Source organism: Callorhinus ursinus, unplaced genomic scaffold, assembly GCF_003265705.2.
Source record: "Callorhinus ursinus isolate GAN/ISIS: 27379988/994484 unplaced genomic scaffold, GSC_fseal_2.0 scaffold4, whole genome shotgun sequence".
In the NCBI taxonomy this organism is placed as follows: domain Eukaryota; kingdom Metazoa; phylum Chordata; class Mammalia; order Carnivora; family Otariidae; genus Callorhinus; species Callorhinus ursinus.
Window position 1 is genome coordinate 49452182 of NW_027397066.1, and position 27341 is coordinate 49479522.

A 27341-nucleotide genomic window follows, 5' to 3' on the forward strand; every position below is an offset into this window, starting at 1 on the left:
TTATACCATCCAGTTTTCACTTGGGTTATTCTGAAAGGGTGCTGGCTACTAGTGTTCAAGCCATTCATTGCTTACATTCTGCTGCTGCTTAGCTTTCATTCTCTTCTAGAAAGTAGTGCACAACAAAATAAGGTGTTTTGTGTAGATGTGTTCTTTTATTTTTCTTGTTTTCTTCTGTCACTAACTTGTTTTTTCTATTCTGTGTTTAATCTGCTGTCTTAATGGATTCAGCTTCAGAAAAGAGAGCGCTCTTGCAGAGCCTATGTCCAGGTACTTTCTGCGTTTTTATAAATGTGTTAAGTTGTTGAATTGTCTCTGTTGGTGGTAGCATTTATGGGCATCTGATAGAAAAATGATAGTGTACCCTGTTGAGCTAAAGGGATTTCAGGGAGGGCATGAAGGGTGGGAATAGAGAGACATGTTGCAAGTGTATGTGCCTTAAAAGAAATTTGGCAGTGCCCATGCTCTGTCATATACAAGATGAATACAGACCAACAAGGAGGTGTAACTTGGTATGTGACAATTTTGATCACAACTAAAAGGTGAGTTGGATGTAATATATAAATCTCTCATTTCTTCATAGAGGTGGTGTGTATGAAAACATTTCATTAATACATTAGGCCAATTAATATTGAGTAGCAAATCACTCAGAAATGACATATAATCAAAATTCTATAAGACAAAGAATAGTCCAGAACATTTGGAATATCATGCTTCTGTACCAAAATGTTTAACCCATGCTGTGACTGTCTTATTTTCCCACTCACTGTAAACATTTTAGTCCTGATATAAATGTGATTTTTCTCCAGTTAACATGTTGTAATTTGTTTCTAAGCAGTGTAGAAACCATTGCTATGTTTATGGGTTCTGTGTGAAAAGATCCTAGAAACAACCTTTATAGTTATTTTTACAAGGGAAGAAGGCAGGAAGGCAGTGTAGAAGTGGGAAAAATTTTCCTTTTTTCCCACTAGGTTCTTTGGCTGGTGTAATGATTAAATTGATGTAAAACAGATTAACAGGAGAAAAACAAATTTAATTCCATATGTACAGGAGCCCCCAAAAGATATGAGACTCAACAGCAGTCAGGCAGTTGAGGCTTATATGTCATCTTGAGCTAAGGAATGGGAAAGGAGCCAGGGGCTTCAAGAAAGAAGAGGGAAAATAATTTACATCAAACAGATATTAGATAATGTGCATTTTACTTTATAAATTAATGAATTTCTGGGTATAAGAAACATTCCTTTGTTTTTGTTTTGTTTTGTTTTTTCTCCTAAGGCTTTGGGAATTTTATACACACACACACACACACACACACACACACACACACACACACACATGAAAACCTATCCTCTTAGTATGTACAATAGGTAGAGAAGTTGAAGTACTCTTCAGCAATGAAAGCTGAAGATCATTTTTGAGCAATATTAGGATTGTTTTTGATTGCAATCTATGCTATCCCCTTAATGGGGCCTTGCAGATAATCAGACTTTCAGTATTTAAATCTATGAAATGCATGGCCATTCAAACATGAATCTCTGATGGAAAATTAATAGCACAGTTTATTCAATGGTTGATTTCCTGGTGTTGTAATTGACTGGCTGTGAATAAATGTTTCAGCTATTGACTAAACATCTGATAAGACCAAATACAAACAGAATATTTGTGAAGCAGAAATGCTCTGCTCACTAAGACATGGCATTAGTTCTATTCGTTGTCACGTAGATTATTACTCCATGAAATTCTAGGGTAAATCATACTTTAAACTTTAGTCTATTTGAATTTTAAAGACTTGGCTAATGTCCCTAGTGTTTCTGCTTGGAGCACATTCTGAGCTATCTTTGAAATAGGTATAAAATACACTAGAAGTGCTTTATGTATTAAATTTGAAAAATATAATTATTTAGGTGTCATGAGATTCTTAAAAAATGTGGCCTTTCCACGGGTTTAAGTAATGATTCTTCTAGGTTTGACTTTGACCATTAAATCCATTTAGCTTTTAACTATTTAGAGGTACACTGTCTATTCTATGAATTGCCTAGATCCATCCTTCCATTTGTTTACTTTTTACTTCCTATATTTGTTTATTTCACCAAAAAAAGCACAGTAAAATCTGGACCATCATCTGTCAACCATGATAACTGTTAACAGATCTGTAGGCGAACAAGTAAATGGTGGTTGCTTTGATTTTTTAAATAATATGTGGATCCCCAATACTCATTATGCTTGCACCTCCAAAATTTTAACAAAACCAAACAATTGGGTCCAATATTTTTCTTATTTCGTTTTAATTTAGATTACACTGAAATCTTTGTTTACTATCAAAAGATAGAAACTAATATGAGTCATAGTAAAAAAAAAAAGGAAGAAGAAGAAGAAATCACTACATGTCTTGGGCAAAAGAGATACCTTCATTTAAGAAGAGAGTGTTAAATTTTATGCCAGAGAAGACAAGTAAGGCTTGTGTTACATATGTATATTAGATAACTACTGTGATGTCATGTATAAATAGAAGGTACCTTAAAGATGAACATGAGTTAGCTGGAGAGATGAGATGACTGGCCCAAGGTCACACATTGGCACCCATGGCACTAATACGGCTATTCTAACGTGCCTTCAATGCTTTCTCAACATCAACAATGATTTATTATTGAGAATAACTGCAGTTATTAGGCAGTAGTTATGTGGCCATCACTGTGGGGGGCAGTTTGCATAAATTCTTATTTAATATCCACAAAAATCCTATGATATAATTATTGCTATTTTAACTTAGAGTGGAGAAAATGGAGCCCAGGAGGAATTAAATGACTTTCACAAGATCATGCAATAGTAATTGAGGGGGTCTTGAATTCAAAGCTAGGACTTCCTGACTCAGAATCTCATGTTCCAAATCCCTAGGATATCTCTGTTATAGAACTGACTTCATTATTTATTGTTAGGAGTCAGGATAGATCTTCTGGTTTATGTTTATTGATTTATTTTATTGTATTTCAGGGCTAGTATAGAGTAAAATAGTTTTTTCTTTCCTTTTTGTTTGAGATTGAGTTGAAATGAATCATTTTTGTACTGTTGATTAAGTGCAAATAAACACATAATTTGCTTTGAGGTCCTTTTGTTTTCAGAGGTCTCTGTGATCAAAAAATTGCCGTATTAAGAGAGGAGAAAAACAAATAGGAAGTACAGTAACTCTCTGTTAAAGGAGGATCTGACAAACTGTTTTCCAGAGTGACTGCACCATTTTGCAATGTTCCACCAACAATGCATGTTCCTTCACATCCTCAGCAACGCTTGTTATTTTTTGTCTTTTTGATTATAGCCATTCTAGTACAGGTGAATTGCCAAAGTTCTTAATTCCAGTCATGGAATGGGGACAGGGGGTCTGGGAGTATAGTCCTTGAACCAGTAAAAAGTCACATGGCTCCAAAAAGAGATGCATGAGAGTCTGGGAGGAAAATATGACTTCAAACCACTTAAGAACAACTATTTCATGTTCTTTAAATGTAACCAGCGCTTAGATTTACATTTTTTTCTCATTTTTAAGTAGTAATATTTGTATGCATTGTTCTCTTCTTTAGCAGGAAATATTAAGAATTACTGGCATTCATTCTTCATGGCTTTAGAAGCAGGACATTTCCCTACTAAGGAAATAAGTATTTTTTTTTAATTTTTATCAGCAATTCCTTTGTTCTCCAGATCTCAGAGGCTGCGCATACTCCCTGGAGGGTCTGCAGTCAACCTTGCTTAATGGAAGATATAAGTACATACAGTTATCCATATGAATCTTTTGAGTCATTCTTTGGAATCTGCTATTAACTGCACCATCAGGTTGAGAACTGATCAGAAAAAATTGGTAGATAGATGCAAATGAATGAACACACACACACACACCCTGGTCCCCTTCCTTCCTCTCCTCCTCTTCTCCTCTTCCTCCTCTGCCACCTTCTTCTTCTTCAAAGGTAGGGGGTCTGTGTTCTTTAAAACTTACAAAGTATTTGGGGACGCCCGGGTGACTCAGTCGGTTAAGCATCTGCTTTCAGCTCTGGTCATGATGTCAGGGTCCTGGGATTGAACCCCGTGTTGGGCTCCCAGCTCAGCAGGGAGTCTGCTTCTCCCTCTGCTACCCCCCAATAAATAAAAAAAAAAATCTTAAAAAAACTTACAAAGTATTTGAAACAAGCCATCTGTTTATTTCAGTTTGGAACTATGATTTGTTCATTACTTATTTATTAATTTAGTGTTTGTTTTACCTTAATTATCCCCTAGAGATCTCTATCCTAGGCACGAGCATGGAAAAACAGTATCTGTCTTAGTGGTGGGGGGTGGGAGGGATTGGGTGGCTGAGTGATAGACATTGGGTAGGGTATGTGCTATGGTGAGCACTGTGAATTGTGCAAGACTGTTGAATCACAGATCTGTACCTCTGAAACAAATAATGCAATATATGTTAAGAAAAAAAAAAAGAAGAAGAAGATAGCAGGAGGGGAAGAATGAAGGGGAGTAAGTCGGAGGGGGAGACGAACCATGAGAGACGATGGACTCTGAAAAACAAACTGAGGGTTCTAGAGGGGAGGGGGGTGGGGGGATGGGTTAGCCTGGTGATGGGTACTAAAGAGGGCACATTCTGCGTGGAGCACCGGGTGTTATGCACAAACAATGAATCATGGAACACTACATCAAAAACTAACGATGTAATGTATGGTGATTAACATAACAATAAAAAATTATTAAAACCCACAAATCTGATCACAGGAAAAAAAAAGAAATAAACCACAGAGTAGTTAACAACAAAAACAGTCAGGAGTTAATAGTTGAGCACAGGGACCCGATAACCTTATCAGCACTGGGAATGCAACAATGTACATAACAGGCAAAATCCTGCTCTCCCTTGTAGGGTGAACTTTCTAGGGGCAGAATATAAATAATACAGTAAGTATGCGAAAAATATGGCATATGAGATGATGATAAATACTAAGAAAAAGAAAGCAAGAAATGCATCACTGAGGTGATTATCTGAGCAAAACCCTGAAGGAGGTGAAGGAGTGAACTATGCAGCTATGCAGGAAAAAGCCCTCTAGCAGAGAGATAGAGAGTTCCTGAGGCCAGTGTGAAAGAGAAGAGGGTCGTGGAGCATGAATGTGCGGGATGGCAAGGGCCCAGATCTGAAAGAGCATTGTAAGGACGCTGGCTTTTATTCCCAGAGACACAGTAAACCACTGTGGTTTTCCGAGCAGAGTGATGACATGAACGAATGTGTTTTACAAGTGAAGGGTAGACTATTGCAGGAAAACTAAGGGCTGAAACAGGGTGACCAAGGACAATAATGGGCAAAGAGAATAGGAGTGTGAGATGCTGACATAACTACTCAAGTTCAGGATCTTTTTTTTTTTAAGGGTAACAAACAGAACTTGCTAGGGGTGGTATGTGAGATGCCAGAGGAGGAGGAGCCAAAAATGACAGAAATTATTTTACATGAGCAGCTAGAAAGATGAAGTCCTATTTATTGAGAGGGTCTGTCTGTGACCAAGTTGGGACAAGCACAACAAGAACTTCAACTTTGGGGCACGTCCACTTTGAGATTCCCATTAGCCGTGCAACACAGATGTTAAATCTGCAGTCAGATAGACAAGCATGAAGTTCAGCGCAGAGGTCAGGCTAGAAAGAATCGTTTGGCCATGTTTCACTTCGGGTGGCGTTTGCAGCCACTGTGCTAGGTGAATTCATCAAGGGAATGAGCATAGGGAGAGAAGAGAAAAGAATCTAGGTCTGAGCCCCAGGACACGGTCAGACCCGAAGAGGTCAGGGAGAAGAGAAGGCAACAAGAGAGGCCACAGAGCAGCCTGAAGGAACAAGGAAGACCTGCAGAGCATGGCATTCAGGAGGCGACCGAGGTTCTCTCGTTTCACACAGGAGGAAGTAACGTCAAGTGCTGCCAAATCTGCTCAGAAATGCTGATGCAGCTTCTCAGCGATTAAAAGGAATGTCAATTTTTGCTGAATTAAAAAAAAAAAATCCCAGAGCCCATATAGCTATATTATGATATGTACTATCTAAACATTTTTACCTCTTCCTTTAATTTTTGGGTCTTTAATGCAGACTTTTCTGTGAACCAAAGTTGCTACTTGCACCTTTGACAAAGTGCAAATTGAATTATGCCCGTTTTACTTGTCTGCCTTTGGTGCATAAGACAAGAAGGATTCTAACCTCCATTTATACTGCTAGGAAGAAATTAATGAGTATTTTCAAGTTCCTTGTTTGGTCACTTAATTGGCTGTGTGACAAAGAGCTCCGTGGTGCATGTCAAACAACTTTCAGAGTCCTCTAATGATTTGTGCTTTGCTTGACTTGTGATACTATTCTGTGTGGCGTGTCAGGCTGGATATCCTTGTTAAAGTGGCTAGAATAAATTGGCTAGTGGTGTGCATACAATGTAGTATATTAACTACAGCAACAGGGAGTACTTTTAGCAGCTCGTTCAAGAGATTTCGATGTTTGCCCATAAGCATCAAAGCCAACCCAAACTTTCATTTAATATAATTAAAAGGACATCTGAAAGTAGTTTGAATCACAGCAGGTTCTTGAGGTTTGGTAACCCTTTGTTAAAACCCTGTGAACTTAATATATTTCACAGCATGATAAATCTGCACTTGATTTGTGTCAGTAAGAGAGAAAATATAAATCTGCACCCTGCGTGTTTCGGGTGCTCTGAACCTATTGCTAAAAGACATTGAGATCAAAGAAAGTGACTTTCATCTGCAAAACCAGAGTAGTTTTCTTTAGATACAGAAGTCCTAAGAATTTTGCCCAATAAGTTATAGTCCTTAATTGCTGTTACAAAGCAATCATTGACTCAAAAGACAGTAAAACCGTTTGTAATGTATGCAGAGTTAAGTTATACAGGTTATTATTTAACTTGGACAGGTCAGTTCAGCAATCTAAAAATTAAAAAAACCTCTACAGGGCGATGGCAAATGTGGATGATGGAGAGGCTACTCTGATGTGTGCAAAGAACGTCATTCTGGGAATCTCTCAAAATTTCTGGGGTGAATGTGTCAGGTCAAGCAGTGAGGGCTGCTTTACAGAGTCATTTCCGTTTCTTCCATTTTGCACATTTCCTATAAATAAACAAAATGCTCCAGCTGCTCTTTGTATATACGTGGTTTATGAATGCTTCAGGAAGTAATTCTTATGAGGGTTAAAAAAAAAAACCCTCTGTTTTCAAATAAAATGTTTTCATCTAAAACAAAAATATTTTCCCACTTCTTTTCACCAAGTTGCATTCTCACTTGTAATTTTTTAATCAGAGCCTGGGTCATTACTTAATTGTAAAATTGTTGATTTAAAGTCCTTTCTAATGCATCATTGCTTTCTGAAGGGTTTACCTGCAGAAAGGTTTTTGAATACATAAAATATAAATAGAATTTCTGTGCAAACACAAAAAGAATACACATCAATTTACTTTGTTATTTCTTTAATATATTTATGATCACATAAGCTAACCAGAAGGAAAAAGATGTTAAAAATAGCATTGCAGATTTAAGACCCTACTTTCTGAAGTTATCATTACCTTTTCTGGTGCAGGTCAGAAAAGAAATGGAAGTTTTAAGGTGTAATTTGCAGGAAAGTAGTTGCCTGATGGCTTGGAACCAAACGATTTTTTAGTACTGCTCCCAACAGAGTTATAATTTTGATATTTTCCTTTATCTAATGTATGAATTTTAATACATGTGGTAGTACAAAAACTTAACTAGGTGGCTTAAACAAACCAGGGCTTTATTCATATGCATATAAAGAAATGCAGACAATGTAGTCCAGGATTAGCATGAAAATTCCACATCAGAGACCAAGGCTGCTTCTGTTTTTCTATTCTACTATCTTTAACACATGGGCTTCCATCCTCAAAATGAGAAGATGGCTACTTAGGTTCCAATCATCTCTTCATGCTAATCTCTACGTGGGAAGAAGGAGAAGGACAAGTAACTGAAAGATTCATCTCTTTTGAGAATGTTCCAAAAGACACATAGGTGGGCAGTGCACAGTGATTCTATGTCTAAGTCAGAGTGTTGTTGGGCAGCGAGCATTCTTAGAGGCAACCAAAAATACTTCTTTTTCTCATATCATGGTACATATTGATATCTTCATCCACTTTTGATATAATAACCTACCATAGATTTAAGACCATTTGGGTTACTTTTGAACCCTACAGATTAAAATTCTCTTGTGATCATTTTGTTAGTTATGGTCTTGGGCAATCGTTTTGTTGAAAAGGTGATTTCAAATCATTTTCAGATAGCATTTTTCTTCTTTTTTAAAGTAGTAGTTATTTTTTTTAAATAACTAATATAGGCACATCATTTAAAATTCAAAAAGTAAGAATAATAAAAATGTCTTCTCACCATGGCCATGGCATTGCTGACTCGGGGGTGTGCCCCTTACAGTGTGATCTAGTTGGAGGATGCCCCCTGGAGTTGTGTAGTACAATCCTGCCTTCCCTCTCTCTCTCCCCAACTCTCCTTCAAAACAGTCACTATTATCAGCCTCTTAAATAGCCTACCAGAGAAGGCTATTTTTATTCTTATCCATGTTTTCACAATATTTTTTTCATAAATCTTGTTATAAATCACAGAACAGTGTTGTTCTGTCTGCTTACAATAAGGACTTTGGGAGTAGCTTGTGGCAGAACCACATAATGGGGCAGCATTCCTCCACTGAAATGAATAAATGTGTAGAGAGAATCACAGGGTAGCCTCATATCATGGTTTACATAAACAAAACAACTTAATTCTTCATCAGTAGGAAATGGGTTGAATAAACTGCTCTACCAAATAATGGAATACTCCTTAGGCCACAGAAGGAATGAGGTAGGTCTTGTGTTGATTTAGAGAGGTGGGCGTGGTATATTAGAGGAGAAAACAAACAGGCAAGCAAAAACCAATCGATAACAGCATGATTATAGTGATCACATTTGTTGGTATGTATGTGTAAATATTTACAAGTCTGGAGAGATCTACAACAAACTCTCAAAGTGATTTCTTCTTTGGGTGAGGTTGGTGCTGCTGTCCCATAAACAGATTTTTCAGGCTTTAATTTATGTACTTCTAAACAATACTGTTTACAAGCATATACTTTTTTTATTTTACTAACATACATTATTTTATATATTTATATGTCCTATTTCAAAGTAAAAATTCATAAAACTGAACTGATGGTCCCTCAAGAACAGCTTCTCTGGGTTTTTTTTCTCTTTATTTCACAACCATTCTACCAGTTCTCAGAAAAAATACCTAGAGTCATTATTATTTCAAGAAGAAGAGCGTTTTGGATATTTTTATGGTCGAGTTTATTTTGAAACCATTGGAAACTCTCCTCCCTTACCTTCTGTCATGCCACACTCTTCTGGCTCTGCTTTCTTCATCTCAGATGTTGACCATTCTTTCTACATTTTCTCCTCTATGATTGGGTTCTTCTTCTTCTACTCAGTTTCTCTGGGTAAGGTCAGACATACCAATAGCTTGCTTCTTATTTAACTTCATAATACCTAAACCTATGTCAAGAAGAGATGTTTGAGTAAGCTCCAGCTGAGGGGGTAAGAACATGCCCCAAATATGCCACTTAGGCATATTGATTATTTTGAGCTGAAAGCAACAAACATATGAAATTAATCCTTATCTTCCATTAGTTTCCCTTATATACTTCCTAGTTACTTTCCCGCAACCTACTGTTCCTGAAAGCTCAAATTCTTTTCCTTTATCTTGTTACTTCTTCACAAATGTATTGTTCTTTTATTTTAAAAATTATATAAGCTTGCTAGCTAGTCCTAACTGCTTTTTTAAGCCTTTATTTTTCCTATATAAGTTCCTAGATGCACATAAAAATATTAAATAAAATTTGTATGCTTTTCTTTTGTTTATCTAATGGTTTAATTTTCAGGTCTTGGCATTAAATTGGTATATCCCACACGAAGAGGGTAAGGTAGAGGGAAGGCTTTCCTCCCTTACCAGGCTTCTGTAGACCTTTTAAATTGATTCCATTCAAGTTTTACTTTGCACTCAAAATAGGCATCCTCCACCTTTTAAAGAACAAAAATTTGCTTCTCTTTATTTCCATTTTAAATGTGTGCCACCTCATGGCCTACGTTCAAATTCTGTGCACTGTGCTTCTTTATTTTCCTTACCAACTGACTTTAATGAATCAACAAATTTTTAAAAAATGCCTGTGGAATCTCTACTTTTCTTCATCCCCAGAGTCAGAATGTATGGATTTGAACCCTGGTTCTGGCGTTGGTTAGTTAATTAACCTATAGCAAGTTACTTCACTTCTCTGAGTCTTAGTTTTCTCACTGCAAGGTGAGGATATTCACTTCTACCTCATTGAGTTATTGTCAAAATTAAAGGAGCTGATGCTTAAAGCATTCAGATGAGAATTTGGAACATAATAAATATGTTTTAAAATATTTATTTATTTATTTATTTATTTATTTATTTATTTATTTGAGAGAGAGAGAGAAAGCACAAGCAGGAGGGGCAGAGGGAGAGAATCTTAAGCAGACTCCTTGCTCAGTGCAGAACCTGCTGTGGGGCTTGATCTCACATTCCTGAGATCATGACCTGAGCCAATACCAAGCATTGGGTGCTTAACCAACTGCACCAACAAGGTACTCCAATACTCAATAAATATTAACCATTATAATTTATATCACTCCTCTACTTTAAGTTTTTCAGTGACTTCTTGTTGCTTTTAAGAAGAATTGTACATATTAAACATGGCTTGCCAACTTTGAAAACTAGCCTTCACTCACTTTCTTGCCACTGAACCCATTGCACTCTGCTCTGCCACAGGAAATCTTTTCAGTTCCTTGGAGGTGTTTGTTCTCTTTCCCCTCCCTATCTCTATGCACATACTCTACCTTTTGCCTCTTTGGTCAATGTTGAATTTAGGCTTGGAATTCTACTTCCTGGAGCCTCTTCGATGCAGTGCTTGAACTCTGTGTTTCCACTATTAGAATGCCTGCTATGTTTCTACTTGTTTAATAGTCTGACGTCACTATATTGTCATCACTTTTAAGGATGGGAGAACATCTGTCTTTCTTGCAGCATCCCAGTTGAAAATACTTAGTTAATATTTGTTGAATAAATGTTGAGTTAACAAGAAGTTTGAGTCAAGTTTATAGCTCTATTTAATTCCTGTAACACAATATAGATTTATTTGACAGCATTCAATCATTTAATTCTAAATGAGATTTTTTTATTTTTTTATTTTATTTTTTTTTAAAGATTTTATTTATTTGACAGAGAGAGAGAGAGAGAGACACAGTGAGAGAGGGAACACAAGCAGGGGGAGTGGGAGAGGGAGAAGCAGGCTTCCTGCGGAGCAGGGAGCCCGATGCAGGGCTCGATCCCGGGACCCTGGGATCATGACCTGAGCTGAAGGCAGACGCTTGATTGAGCCACCCAGGTGCCCCTAAATGAGATTTTTTAAATAGTACAATAAATTACAGTTTGCTAAAAACAGTACATTTTTAAGCAACAAGGAATCTCTTAAAGAGGCAGTCTTTATGAAATTTTAGGTTCATCTTGTTCTACTGATAAGGGCTCTTATCACTATATTAAGGTTAGTTGTGTTATATAATCTAATTTTAATTAAGACTTGAAAATGCCAACACTTCACTGTAATATCAAAGGGAGTTCAGAGATTAGTAGTTTTTATATGCTTAATAATATTAAATGACAGTGATTATAAAAAGAACCTTAGGTTATTGATCAGATGTGTAAATATCAGTCACTCAACTTGACTTCTAATAAAAACCCTGCAAGTTCAAAACTGTTTTGAAGACTCCTCTAACATTTGACCTTTAAAATTTTGATTTGAATCAATATATAAACACAGATTAGAGTACAATGTGCCCTATTCAGTAATGATTTTAAACTTTTGCTCATTTTATTTTATTAACTGTTAACCTTCATATCAAGTCAAAAATGAAGAATTAAAGAAAAGTTTTATTTTTTCAAATTATATATTAATATAAACTATATATTATATATGTAATTATGTATTTTGTATTATATATTATATAATATACTATCACACACACACGTCATATGTAGTCAGAAAGCAGTGGATGGGAGCAGAGAACAGAAGACATTTCTCTTTGCATATCCTGAGGTTTATACATGAAGAAAAATATTCAAACATAATTGTATATATAATATGTAAGAAATAGCCATGTTCAGCATAATGATTACAGTATGTACTGATGAAGAAATATTGCATTCAGGAGAACACATCAAAAAACAAAGATGTAGAAGTAAAGAGTAAAATAAAATTTTATATTGCTAGAGAGTTTTCCAAGAGGATGTCAGCAATTTATTACCTTATATTCATCCACTAAGAGGAAATAATTGCTCTTAACTTTCTAGTGGTCTGCCTAATGATAATTTTCATATTTATAAATGTCTGCTTTATTATAACACAAAACAACTTTAAAAAAATAATGAATGAACTTAATATAGGATTCATTTTCCATTCTGTTTATCTTTGGGGGACATCTTCATAATTCTACTCCAAACATATCTAAACATATAACTCCTTTGTTTAAATATATTTACTTGGTGAATATTTTCTATGCAGTAAAGCCCAAACTTCTGTCATACTGGAGATCTCCTAAGATCTGACTGCTACTTACCATTTCTCCCACCATACTCATCTTTCTACACTCTTTTTCCACGCACCACACACTCTCCTCATCCTAAACCCAATACATCCCTTGCTTTAGTACCTGCTTTGTTTTGTTTTAGTCATTAACTTGCTTACTATGTCCTTTAGCCTCAGGTTTCCTGAGCATCATCGAGGAAAGTTTATTCATCTTTTAATGTCTAACTCAAAATCACACACCTTCTGGGATCTTTTCTTGATCTTCCTCTGTAAGAATTCATTGCTTTTTGTCCCATATGCTGTGAGTTTTTAGCTCTATTTTGTGCTTACCTTCTGCCTTGGAGTGTAGACAAATTGAAGGCTGACTCTGTTTTTCTTTTCTCTTTCTTAACCTCCTCCAACAGTGACTTCCCTAGTTCTGTGCATATCATACATACTTAATAGGACCTCATTGAATTACATTGAAAGTGAGCTTTGGTACACTTAAAAACATTTTGGAAAGCTTTTTGTGGAATATATTGTTGTTATGCCTAGTGGTTTGCATTTACTACAATAGCCTGTGGTTCTGCTTTTCTCCTTTTTGAACTCTGATTATCTTCTTAATTCCCTCTAATTCAGCCTTGTCTTCCTTCCAAACCATGTGATATCTGAACACTAGATTCTCTCAGAACACCTCTTGGGAGACATGGCAAAAAGTTGTAACACTAGAAGATGTTTTCATTTTCCTATTATATATAAGGTCATTAATGATTTGATAGTTAAAGGATCATCTTTGCTGAATGAGCATTTTTTTGAGTACCTAAAATGTCTCAAGGCACTAAAATTTACCCTAGGAAAACACCAGTAAACATGCCCTCTCCCCTGAGAACATCATAATCTCATGAGAAAGCCAGACCACGAGTATGGATAGTTCTATTCAAGGTGAATAAGTACTAAAATGGGAACCCATTATGGCACTGAATCTCTAAATGATAATGATTCAGATAACATTGACTAGTTACTAGGTTTTTTGTTTTTTGGGTTTTTTTCCATTTGTACTTACATATTCTTTTCTCTTATAAAATCAATACTTTCAGAGATTTTTTTTTTTTTTTCCTGCTGGTATGAAAATGGAGAAGATTCACTGAAGTACAAATCTTCATTAGATGACAGTCATTCAGCAGAGTCATTGAAAACTTATCATGTGTCAGGCAGAGTTTTGGGCACTTATAATATGACACAGAGTCACCACCCTCATGAAGCATACCTTTTCTTGAGTGAGAGATCTGAAATAGCTGTGTAGATAAATACATATTTTAGATACTTTAGATAATGATTCATGACACAAAGAAAACAGAACAGCTAACAGATTTAAGGGTCGGGGGGATTCTCCCTAGCTATAATGATAATCGAAGACTTCTTTGTACCTGAGCTAAAACCTGAACCAGCATAAGATTAAAAAGCCTATCTTCAGAAAAATGCAGTGGTGGTAAAGTTACATATCTTTTTTTAATTAATTTATTTATTTGACAGAGAGAGAGCACAAGCAGGGGGAGCAGGAGGGAGCAAAGGGAGAGGGAGAAGCAGGCTCCCTGCTGAGCAAGGAGCCCGTTGCCCTACGGGACTCCATCCTAGGACCCTGATATCATGATCTGAGCCCAAGGCAGATGCTTAACCGACTGAACCACCCCCGCACCCCTTAAAGTTACATATCTTTACACAAGCATTTGTTCTATTTGGGTCATTAGTTTAGTGGTTTTCAAATGAAGAAAGAGGGGTAAGTAAGTTCTCCAGGTGATTTTGCTTACCTAGTTTAAGATTTACTGTTTACCTGGGTAAGAAGTGCCATTGATAGGTCTCTCATCATTGATCCTGGGTATTTCACAAGCACATCCTCTTGGAATAGTGACAGAAGTTGTTACTAGAGAGATATATAGCTGGTTCCCCCCAAATTTTCACAGTAGTTATAGCAAATAAGTAAATCCTCCCTTTTGAAATAGTATGATTATACACTTTATAACATCTTTTAACAAACATACTATAATTATATGCTATGAGTAAAACTAGTCAAATGAATTTGCCTAAGATCTGAATTTTATGATAAGAAGGTCCAATAATGTTGTGTAATGCAAATATATGTCCAAAAGGATATGGTATGCTCATAATCCTGGTATGAATCTAAGTCACTTTTACACTTTCTAATTTATATTTGATTTTTTAGAAACAGTCAAAAGTCACTTTAAAGTCTAGCCATAAACTATATAATGGAGAAGAGTGATATCTAATAGCAGAATGCCCCTAACTATCTCAATTTGAAACATATTGAAACTTATTTTCTCATGTAGTTCCCACTTTATTGATTGGTTAGAAAACATAAATATGTCCAAAGACACACTGAAATTTAGTGACAACTAGAATGCAAATTTCCAGTGCCATCTCCTATTCAGTTTTTCTAGTGTTTTGAAAAAGAAAATAAAGTGAGTTAACATTTAGTTTCTGACAAGGACATTGTTGATTAAGTTAACTTTTCAGAATTTTAGATTATTTTAGTCTGTACACATCAAAACCATTAAGTGATTTGTTTTTCTTTTCTTTTCTTTCTTTCTTTTTTTTTTTTTTTGTTCTCGTGGATCAAGTTTTCTCTTTATGATCAATGCTGGACCAAGTGTATTTTCTTCCAACCTGATCATATAAATTTTAGATCAGAAAAATATTTATAGCACAAAAAGAGAAGTCAGGGAGAGCTGTTGGACAGTAAATGATGTCCCAGTACCTCATTTAATCAAATTCATTGTACATTCCCTGTTCAACTTTGGTTCTAAGCATAGTTAGGCCCATGTCCTTGTAACCAAATAAAATGAAAATCAACCTGTTTTTAAAGAGATGTTGTTGAAAAACTATTGATGTAATGTAGGGTGATTAACATAACATAATAAAATTAAAAAAATAAAAAATAAAATAAAGAGATGTTGTTGAACTAATGAAAGCAATGCAAATAACTAGTTTGACAAAAACAAAAACCACACACACATACATAATGACCAGATGTCATCATTTGTGGGTAAAATATACAAATGCAAAAATGTACAAGGAAACAAAATATAATCTTTTGTCACTGAAGGCTGTGACTATTTAATTGGCTTTCATTAAACTGGTCACAGGGACATGTCAGCAAACTTTGGAAACTTTAAACAAACTGCATTTGTTATAAAACTATTAGAACTGACTTATCCATGCTGTTCAAACCTCTAAAACACACATTATGAATTATTTAATATACGCGTTTCTGTACTGTCCTATTCCTCAAAGCTTCAGGTGTTATAGTCTTTAGTAGTTAAGTTGTGAAACAGGTTTATTCATTAAGGTTACATTGTAGAAGTTATTCCTCTGGGATCTCACTTCAGAACAGATATTTTGTAATTATCAGGTATTACCTGTGTTTCCTTCAGTGAAGACCTCTCCTCTTCCCAAGCTGGACTTAGATAGCCAAAGAAAGTCAACATAAGATTACACCTTAAACATGTGTTATGAGCCAGGCAACATAAATGCATTTGTATCGCCATGCAATATAAAATGGGTATACTATTGTCTCTGATTTGCAGATGAGGTGCAGACAAGTTAAGTAACCTGCCCAACATCATACAGCTAGTAAGTGGCATAGTCCAGGTACAAACTCAGTAGATATGGTTCCCAATCCCATATTCTGATTTTAGGACTACAGAATTCGTCTCCTAACCCTTGTGTTGAAATTTCCTTATGTTGATGCTTAAGGAATCACAACACGTGCTTTTTTTTAAAGAAGAATATAAATATTAGATTTGTTCCTAAACCATCCAGGTTTTAGGACCATATATTATGTCTGTCATTTCTATAAAAATTTGGGAATCATTTGGGCCTTAATAGAAAACTTCTTTAAAGATTATGATTTATTTGGGAAGATGCAATTGTTGTAAATGTACTTAAAATTTATAACTATGAAAAAATATTGCAGCACATACATTTTTGTATGCAAAATTAAGATAATTTAATAAGGGGTGCCTTTGATTCATTAGTTATCAATTCAAACATGGTATTTTACATAAAGCAGTCTTTGGAAACAGGTAGCTATTTAGAACATTCTCAGAGTTGACCATAGTTGTTTATTTTTCTTGTTTTTTTTTCTTTTTCCCTCCTTTTGCATTTCTTAAAAAAAAAAAAATAAAGAGCGGAGTAGAAATATTGCATTATCCCCAATAAAATTTTCCCTGAGGTAAGGTTTAAATTAATCGGTATAAGATTCTTAACTCATGTTACAATGGCCTGCTCCTTTAAAGAACAGGCATAATTTCTGTTGTGTGTGGGATTTTCAGAGCATTTCTAATGAATTCAGAGCATCATCTAATCACAGAAAGAATACTTCTTTGCAATCAGGAGGTTGATGTTCTCTGGCTTCTGAAAATACCTAAACTTGCTTTGTTCATTTGTTTCCTATGTGGCACCTCCTTTTTGGCATATCCTGTTGGCATTATCCCTACAGAGAACTTCCTGGAAAGCAAATCATTTTGTTGTGATCGGAAATGCTTTTGTCTGGCTTCTAGGTCATGCTTTAAACTCAGAACACATGACAGAACTAAGCACACTATGTGAAAACGCCCAGTTATTGTACTCATGAGAGATCTTTTTGGTGTTTTTTGTTTGTTTTTAAATGATGCAAAGTACTCAAGTTGCAAGTAGGACTGTATTTTACATGAAAGTCCAGTGATGTTAATTTTTGGCCAGAACTTGGAGTAGCTGGGAAAAATATCAAGAAAAAAACAACTCTTATGAAAAGGTAAATTAGTTTTTGAAGATGGTGTTAATTGGCAGCCAAGGTGTTTCATTATGAAGCTGAATTTTTAACAGTTGTTAGTCGGTTACTATGAAAACACCAGCCAGAAGAAAACACTGTAGTGCAATGGGTATTTTTCTTCAATCTCTCCTAATCCTTCTGCCAACGTGTCAATAATATAAGGCTTGTTTTAAAACACCCATGCACTGCCTAGAAATTGCCTGTGTCGGCTGTTTATTCAAACTTATTTGTCGATTAGATGCATATTTCATAATCAACGGGTTCAGGGATGATCACTTTCAAACTGCAGGTGTTGTATTTTTCTATTTTGCAATTCTCTGTTTGAATGAAACCTTAAGAAAACCTTATTGGGAGAACTGTTTGTTGTTGTTGTTGTTTTTCTTTTGTAACCTAGAGCATAAAGCTAACCACGGGAAATATATAAATTGTAACTAGGGAGGTGATTCTTTTGGATGAAGCAATGAGAACTGTGACTTTTTATCTCTATGTGTACCTATTGCTGATTTTTTTTGAAAGGAAAAACACCTGAGGGCCACAAGTTGCAAGTTCCAAATGTTTATTCCCCTCTCTAATAGTACACAGCATGAAGAAGGTTTTTCTCCACATGTAACATATCCCAAGCCCCTGGGAGTATGTATGCTTTGATATTTTTCCCATTCTGACATTTTACCAGCTGGCTAAGAAAAAATAAATTGGTTTGCTTAGTGAGTCCTCAACCTATAGGCAACAAATTCTTGTATTGTCCTGTCTGTTGTCATCCCTTTAACCTCTGCTATATTCAGCATTTAGTTTTATGGTGATATATAGGGGGAAAAATCATTTTTGTGGGTGATATGATAAAAGTGTTGGTTTAAATTACTTGCCAACAGTTCTCCAGCCAAATAATTTAATTATGTGATTGTAGCCTTATTGAAGCCTTTGCTATTGATTCTATGAAGCAAGCATGGATCTATTTGTTGTCCTTCAAAACAAAAGCTGGTTTTTCTTTTGCCTTGCAGTCTCAGCTAGGGCTTTAACAGAACACAATAATGAATGCTTCTGCTGCAGCATGTCACAGGGGAGGCTGGGACAATACTGAACTCATGCACACTGCTGATCCTTGCTTGCTGAGCAACATGTACACCTGGATTTCTGACAGCTCTGTGAGTTCACTAGAGACCTCTGTCATTCTGTTCATCCTCTTGTAGGCGATGGTCGAGACAGTTAACAACCTCCTCCAGCCACAAGCCTCAAATGCGTGGAGAGACCTGACTATAAGCGATCAACTACGGGCAGCGACCATGTTGCTTGACACTGTGGAGGAAAGTGCTTTTGTGCTGGCTGATAACCTTTTGAAGACTGACATTGTCAGGGAGAACACAGACAATATTCGTAAGTGGCCTTGTTATACAGAAGGGCCAGAGACCCTTGGACAGCAGAAGAAAGAAAAGAAAAAAATTCTATGGTAGTGCAGATATTATGAGTGATTTTTATTTCAGTGGAGATGTGATTATTTTTTCTATAATTAGAAGGATATCACCTGCCATTGGCTAAAAAGCGTCCTTGTAATCCTGTGTGTTATCCTCCTTAGGATATTCAATATTGGATATGTTAGCCTGAGATCACTCACAGTGAGGTCCTTTAGTTAGTTAGTTAATTAGTTTTTTTATGTCTGTGTGTATCTATGTATGCACTGTACTATTTGAAATTTTATCCTCCTAACATAGTGCCTATGGTTCACATCAGTTAGAATAAGAATGGCTCTGGATGGAGCACTGGGTGTTATACGCAAACAATGAATCATGGAACACTACATCAAAAAATAATGATGTAGTGTATGGTGATTAACATAACATAATAAAATTAAATTAAAAAAAGAATGTCTCTGAATTATGTACTATAAAGAAATTAGTCATTTAGTGAAGGTGATAAAACAGTTTTTTGTAATTGTGTTATTGGCTTATAAGGACTATAAATCTATTTTGTTGTGCATAAGGATGTAGCTGACAGTTTTATTTCAGAAGATTTGATAAAGCTGTTTCAAACTAATTAGATTTAAAGATATATCAATATTGATATAATAGTGCAGCTTTAGATTATAAAGAGACTTTTACTTAATTCACAAAAGAAAATAATATTTTGAAGATAAAGGAAATGACAAAGTATAAGGATTTGAGCTTGAATTTTAAATCTGAGGCTTTATAATTGATGCATTTATGTTCTTATTTACCTGTTTAATAGTTTTTATTTGCTTTATTTAAAAAATAAAATACTAAAGAAATACTTTCGAAATAAAATATTGAACTACTATTCATTTTGACTACTATAAATTAATAGAAGTTAATTCCAGTGTTTTGATTTCAGAAATATTTCAGTGATTTAGGAAATCATCTTAGCTTTGGTGCATTTCTCAATGAGCACTGATAACTCTTTGCCATTAACAGAATTGGAAGTTGCAAGGCTGAGCACAGAAGGAAACTTAGAAGACCTAAAATTTCCGGAAAACATGGGTCACGGAAGCACTATCCAGCTTTCCGCAAATACTTTAAAACAAAATGGCCGAAACGGTAGGTTAGAGTTTATCTGGTAAGCGTGGTGAGATCGAGCTCATCATCAGTGCCTTGTTTCTTGGCTTGGGAGTTTAGCTCTGCTATCCAAAAGCCTCTTTCTCTCGTTCGACTATTTTCTCTCTCCTCTTTCACTTCCTTCTCTTTCCCGTCTTCTGCACCAACAACGTCACAATGAATTTGCTCTATAACATTCTCAGTCGGATTTGGAAATTGTTCTGTTACTTTTCAGTTGCAGTACAATGTCAGAAATTTGAATCTGAGAGGAATTAATGAACAACAAAATCCAGATATCTGATTTTTTTTCTTGAAAGGAGTAACTCTCACTGAGTTGACAGATTTAGTTTCTTTAATTTTTTTTTTTTAAAGATTTTATTCATTTGGCAGAGAGAGAGAGAGCAAGGGAAAGAGAGAGATAAAGAACACAAGCAGGGGGTGCGGCAGGCAGAGGGAGAGGGAGAGGCCGACTCCCCACCGAGCAAGGAGCCCAAGGCAGGACTTGATCCCAGGACCCTGGGATATGACCCAAGCCAAAGGCAGACGCTTAACCAACTGAGCCACCCAGGCGCCCCTGGTTTCTAAATTTTTTTATGGAAATGTTACTTCTAATTTTAAAATTGTAGATTTTTTTCCTTACTCACTATTTTTGAATGTGTTTCTGTGATTTTTCTTTGTAAAGCATATAGAAAATTTAAAATGTGAGGAGATGATTTGAGGAAAAGGAACTGGGTAATATAGGTCAGTTTGATACTAGATTAAATTCACTGACTATAATGAGAATTAACTAAACTCATAGTGAAAATATGTCTCAAGTGTCACCAGTATTAAATTTTTAAAAACATACTTTTTGCCAACTAAATGAGATCCTTTGACCTGTCAGGTGATGGGAAGATGGCCTCAGGTTGTCGCAACCAGCTCAAAGCTGGCGTTTCATAGTGCAGGGGGGCATAGCTTTATTTATTTTTATTTCTTTTTAAGATTTTATTTATTTATTTATTTGAGAGAGAGAAAGAGCATGAGAGGGGAGAGGGTCAGAGGGAGAAGCAGGCTCCCCGCCGAACCGGGAGCCTGACGCGGGACTCGATCCCAGGACTCCAGGACCATGACCCGAGCCGAAGGCAGTCGCCCAACCAACTGAGCCACCCAGGCGCCCGGGGGGCATAGTTTTAAACAAAGAAGAGCCTGTTGAATAATACCAAGACAAAACAAATTATGGCTGTTGTCAACAGAACAAAATTCTTTTTAAGTGTTGGAAATCTTTTAAGTGACCTTAAAAGTCATTATATCGCTAATTTGACTATGTGAATTTTGAGGCAGCAGTAAGATTTTCTACGAAGCAAAATCAGATTTCTGCATTAGCTTTCCAGCTGACTTCCCTCCCTCCACTCTTTCTCCCAATAGGATATCCTGTTGACAAACAGATCTTCCTGAAATGTAAATCTGACCAGTTCACTTGCAGTTTTACTCAGAATGAAATCAGAGGATTTCACTAGGCCACCATGTGCTTGTCCACTTCTTTCCTGCCCCATCTGCCCCGCTTCCTGTCTGTCTTTAGCATGCCCTATATGATCCAGACAGTCTAGTCTTGATTTTTTTTCTTTTTATTGAGATAGAAGTGACATAGAACTTTATACTAGTTTCAAGCATACAATATAATGATTTGATATTTATATATATTGTAAAATCATCACCACAATAAGTCTAGTTCACATTTATCAGCACATATAGTTTTATTTTTTCTTGTGATGAGACCTTTTAAGATCAACCTTCTTAGCAACTTTCAAAATATATAATACAGTATTATTAACTACAGTGACTGTGCTATATATTACATCCCCATGACATTTATTTTATAACTGGAAATTTATTGACCTTTTTTACCCATTTTGTCTATGCACCGCCCCCTGCCAGTGGCAAACACCAGTCTCTTCTCCATATCTATGAATTCAGTTTTTTTTATTTAATTTTTTAGGATTCCACATATAAGTGAGATCATACAATGCTTGTCTTTCCCTGTCCGACATATTCCGACTTAGCATAATGCCCTCAAGGTCCATTCATGTGATCATAAATGACAAGGTATCATTCTTTGTTAATGGTTGAGTAATATTCCATTTTCTTATCCATTCATTTATAAGGGGACACTTAGGTTGTTTACATGTCTTAGCTCTTGTAAATAATACTGCAATGAACATGGGTATGGAGATCTTTTTAATTTAGTGTTTTTGTTTCCTTCAGATAAAAACCCAGAAGTAGAATTACTGGATCATATCGTAGTTCCATTTTTAACTTTTGGGGGACCTCCATAGTGTTTTCCACAGTGGTATAACAATTTACATTTCCACCAACAGTGCATGAGGATTCTCTCTGGTCTGGTCTTGATTCTGTTCCTTGAATACACCAAGAGTGTTTCTTTATCAGATTTTTGCATTTTTGTTTTCTTCCTAGAATGCAGTTTTTACATTTCTTTACATTGAAGGTTCTCTATCATTCACTATTCAGTATAAATCTTACCTCTTTAGGAAGGGAAGTTTTTCTCTCTCTCCCTGAAGGTACACCATTCTTTCCTAATTGCTCTTTTCCTATTAGCCATTTTATACCAGTGCTTCTTCATGGAGGTTATTCACTTAACATTATATGAAATATTATTATTTTTTTAAATTGCCTGCTTATTATCTGACTTTCGGCTAGGTAGTAAGCTCATGAGAGCAGGGATCTTTTCTTACTTGTTCACTGATATAACCCTTGTGCCTAGCACATGGATAAACTTTCTAAGAATTTATCAAATAAATGTGTGAACTTTCAGATATAAAGCTAATAGCAATTAAAATATGATTATATTAGTTATATTATTTTTTTAAAAAGATTTTATTTATTTGAGAGACAGAGAGAGAGCACAAGCAGGTGGAGTGGCAGGCAGAGAGAGAAGAAGCAGGCTCCCAGCTGAGCAGGGAGCCCGATGCGGGGCTCGATCCCAGGACCCCGGGATCATAACCTGAGCTGAAGGCAGATGCTTAATGACTGAGCCACCCAGGTACCCCAGTCATATTATGTTTTGAACTTATTTATTTTACTTACTAAAGTAGTGTGTGGGAGGGGTGGGGGTAGTTTAGGTCACATTTAAGCATTCATTTTGGAGTGGAGAATATGTAACAATTATATGTGACTCCATGCATTGATAAAACAAGGGTAGGATATCAACATGACACTGCCCCATAGGTGGAAATTGGTAGGAATTATCAACCGGTTATCAACAAGTTAAAATAAAAGTTGTTACTGTCAACAAGGAAAAAAAAATGTTATTCTTAAGTTTAGCCTTCCAAAATTTAGTATTTTCATATTAAATCTAGAGAAAAGAACAAAAATTAAATGCAGTGTTGTAACAGACAAGAAATATATAGTGAATTACTGTTCTTTGCTCAGTACCATGTTAACGGATGTGGGGTGGAAGTTTAAGAATGCCCCTTTCCTTTACATAGCTCTTATCATAGTCTCTTTGCTAAATTCCTGAAAGGATAATGGATGTCTCATAGAATCACTGAGAAGGCTGGAGAATCGGGCCCAGAAAGTCTACAGGAGCTAGGAGGCTGACAGAAGCCTGTATCAACACACAGCATCATTGCGTGAGATGTCAGGGCTGCCGTAAGTGAGGGTGACTGCTGTCCCGCCCCCTGCTGTCACCAGCTCTTCACCTAAAGTCGAAGACAAGGGCATCTGTTGGGAGGCTTCGAGCTCAGGTGCCCAGAGCAAGACAGGCTGGGAAAGCAAATGTACATCCATTTTGTGTCTATAAATCCCTAATAGTAGGGAATTTTCCAAACATGGGAGCACAGTTTAGATGTTGGGACAGTCCCTGCCCTCTGCAAAAGAAATCTATTAAAATTTCCTTCTTTTTATTCCCACTTGACCCTAAGATTCAGGAATAAGGATTGAGACTTCCTCAGCTTAGTCACCATGATAGTCAGGATCACACCTATCTCTTAGTGAACCAATATGATTTCATACTGGAAGTTAAGACATACGGCTTGATGTATTTTAAGAAAGAAAATGATATGATCAAGAACATGACACCTGGGTGGCTCAGTCACTTAAGCATCTGCCTTCGACTCAGGTCACGATCCCAGGACCTGGAGTCCAACCCCACATCAGGCTCCCTGCTCAGCCTGGGGGGGGGGGGGAGGGGGCGGGTCTGCTCCTCCTTTTCCCTCTGCCCTTCCTCCCCATGTTAAAAGAAGGTTAATTTTACAGAAGATTGCAGGTAGGAGATAGTCATAAGAGAAAAAAATAAGGTGGAAAGATGTATGGAGGAAGTGACTTTCGAGGAATATGGTAATTGAGTTTGAAGACAGATAAGGGTTTTGAATCCCTGTTGTTTTCATTGCAATTGAGATATAATTTACATAGAATAAAATGCACATCCCTTAAGAATGTAACTTGACGAGTTTGACAGTTGTACGTTCCTCTGTAATATTACATAAAATAAGACAGAAATCTCTATTACCCAGAAATTGTTAACCCTTTCCAGTCTTCTTACCTCCTCTCCCCATCTGATGAAACTACTCTCATTATTATCTCCATAGACAAATTTTGCCTGTTCTTAGACTTCAGACAACCGGAATCATGTAGTATGTGTTTTTTTCTGTCTGTATTCTTTAACCAAACACAGTATTTTTGGGATTCCATCATCATGCTCTAATAGTAGCTTCTTTGCTCTATCAGTAGTTCTTTATTGATGCACAGGCTATTCCATTATATTCATATGCCCTAATTTATTTGTCTGTTCATAGATTTTTTTAGTTGTTTCTATTTGGAAGATATTATAAGGATGCTATTAATCTTATACAAGTTTTTTTTTTCCTTTGTAGATATATATTTTCATTTATCTAGGAAGGGTAGATATGTTTAACTTCACACACAAAAAAGTCACCATTTCTCCACATAGTTGAACTACTTCACATTTCCACCAGCAGTGTGCAGGACCTCCAGCTGTCCCTCATCTTTATCAATATCAGCATGACCAGTCATTTTGATTTTAGAAATTCTAGTGGGTATGAGATGGTATCTCGATGTGATTTTTCATTTTTATTTCCATAAGTATTAATGATGCTGATAATTTTTCATGTTTCTATTAGCCTTTCACATATCTTTTTTTCTAAAGTATGTGTTTATGTCTTTTGCCATTTTCATGTGTTATTTATTCTTTTTTGGTTGATTAGCAGAAATGCTATATATAGTCAGAAGTTTCATATTATTATTGTTAATATGCTGTATTTTGATACACACATTTTTAATTTTGATAAAGTGCAGTTTGCCATTTTTTTTATGGTTAATGTCTTTTGGACCCTATTCAAGTCATCCTTGCCTCCTCCAAGATCACAAAGATCCTATATTTTGTTCTAGAAACTTTATGGTTCTGGCTTTTATGTTAGGTCTATGATCTGTCTTTAAGTTTTGAGTACAGAGTGATATAGGAATTGACATTCATTTTTTAAAATACCGATAGTTTTTTCAGCATCATTTGACATTCCTTTTCTCGTAAATATCTTGGCACTTTGGTTAAAATGAATGCTTAATTTTGTTGAGGATATATACCGTATGGATTTGATTATAATTTAATTAGAGCTATCTAAATTAGGTGGAATGTACAAAGTAATGTACAAAGTTTCTTCCCAACTTATAATTCACATTTACATTTATTTCAGGAGAGATCAGAGTAGCCTTTGTCCTATACAACAACTTGGGTCCTTATTTGTCCACGGAGAATGCCAGCATGAAGTTGGGAACAGAGGCTTTGTCCACCAATCATTCTGTTATCGTCAATTCCCCTGTTATTACAGCAGCAATAAACAAAGAGTTCAGCAATAAGGTTTATTTAGCTGATCCTGTGGTGTTCACTGTTAAACATATTAAGGTAAGAAAATGCCATGATAAGTTTGGTTATCCACATTATCTATATTTGTTACAGCATAAACATGGAATATATTAATTTTCCTTTAATTTTTTCCTACTATTTGACAGATAGCAATTCATTACCTATAAAATTATAGTGGTGATTTTTTTTCTAAAATGTGGGAGGAGAATACTTCTTGAATATGTAAATACTTCCGATAAGAATATTTGTAGATGGATTTATAAATGTGTCTCCATAATTAAAAAGAGTTAGCAACATAGTGGAATTGGAAATGGCTTCACATGTGATATCACAAGAAATTATGTCTTTGTGAGTAGATATATTTTTATGTATGTAAAAAGATTGTATTATAAATTGAACAAAGATTTCTAAAGACTATCTCAGAAATTGTTTAGAGTAATTAAATTCTTTATGATGTACTTACTTTGAAATTAGTTGGTCATTCTGAGTCACTGATACTAGTATTCCATTAATACTAGTTTTTAAAAAATAAACTCACCTCTAATCAGAGGAAATAAACAACAATATATATTCAAATTTGCTTAGGCTTGATGAAGCCCACTTAATACGAAAACACTGGTATACATCTCCTCAAAAGTTGGAACAGAGTATGAAGTGTGTTAGATGTAAAGAAAATGCCTATCTAATTTACGTGATCATAAAGTAGTTATTGACTTTATTGATTTTCTTTTCCCCATAGCAGTCCGAGGAGAATTTCAACCCTAACTGTTCATTTTGGAGCTATTCCAAGCGCACAATGACAGGTTATTGGTCAACACAAGGCTGCCGGCTGCTGACAACAAATAAGACACACACTACATGCTCTTGCAATCACCTAACCAATTTTGCAGTACTGATGGCACATGTGGAAGTTAAGGTAAGATATATACCATAAAATAAAGATATCTAAGCATATGGCAGGATATTACTATAAAAAGTCCTAAGTCCATAGGCCAGTCTTACTTTAAAGGTTTTCCACTTTCCTAGTAATTTTGTTTGGAAACTCTCTAGGGTTCAACCCATACCTTCCTGGATGATTCAAAGAAAGGTTTTTTTGTTCTGTTAGCAACACAGTTTATGAAATTGCAGTTCACTTATAAAATAAAATTGTTCTTATAAAAATTCCCCTTAGTGGGAACCCTCCTACACTGTTGGTGGGAATGCAAGCTGGTGCAGCCACTCTGGAAAACAGTATGGAGGTTCCTCAAAAATTTGAAAATAGAGCTACCATCTGACCTAGCAATTGCACTACTGGGTATTTACCCCAAAGATACAAATGTAGTGATCCGAAGGGGTATGTGCACCCCAATGTTTATAGCAGCAATGTCCACAATAGCCAAACTGGAAAGAGCCAAGCTGTCCATCAACAGATGAATGGATAAAGAAGAAGTGGTATATATATATACAATGGAATATTATGCAGCCATCAAAA

At 35.8% G+C, this 27341-nt stretch overlaps 1 protein-coding gene across 6 annotated transcripts in view; it reads left to right on the forward strand.

Annotated features, from left to right (window-relative positions):
• ADGRL3 (adhesion G protein-coupled receptor L3) overlaps positions 1 to 27341 on the forward strand; it is a 790703-nt gene that overhangs the window by 649661 nt on the left and 113701 nt on the right. For 5 of the 6 annotated variants that reach the window (XM_073891741.1, XM_073891740.1, XM_073891745.1 and 2 more), the window contains 5 exons: positions 232 to 270; positions 18640 to 18823; positions 19876 to 19998; positions 25701 to 25909; positions 26610 to 26786. In XM_073891741.1, the coding sequence (XP_073747842.1) occupies positions 232 to 270; positions 18640 to 18823; positions 19876 to 19998; positions 25701 to 25909; positions 26610 to 26786 (732 nt within the window). The remainder of the gene's footprint in view (positions 1 to 231; positions 271 to 18639; positions 18824 to 19875; positions 19999 to 25700; positions 25910 to 26609; positions 26787 to 27341) is intronic. The other variant, XM_073891744.1, reaches the window with a different exon arrangement.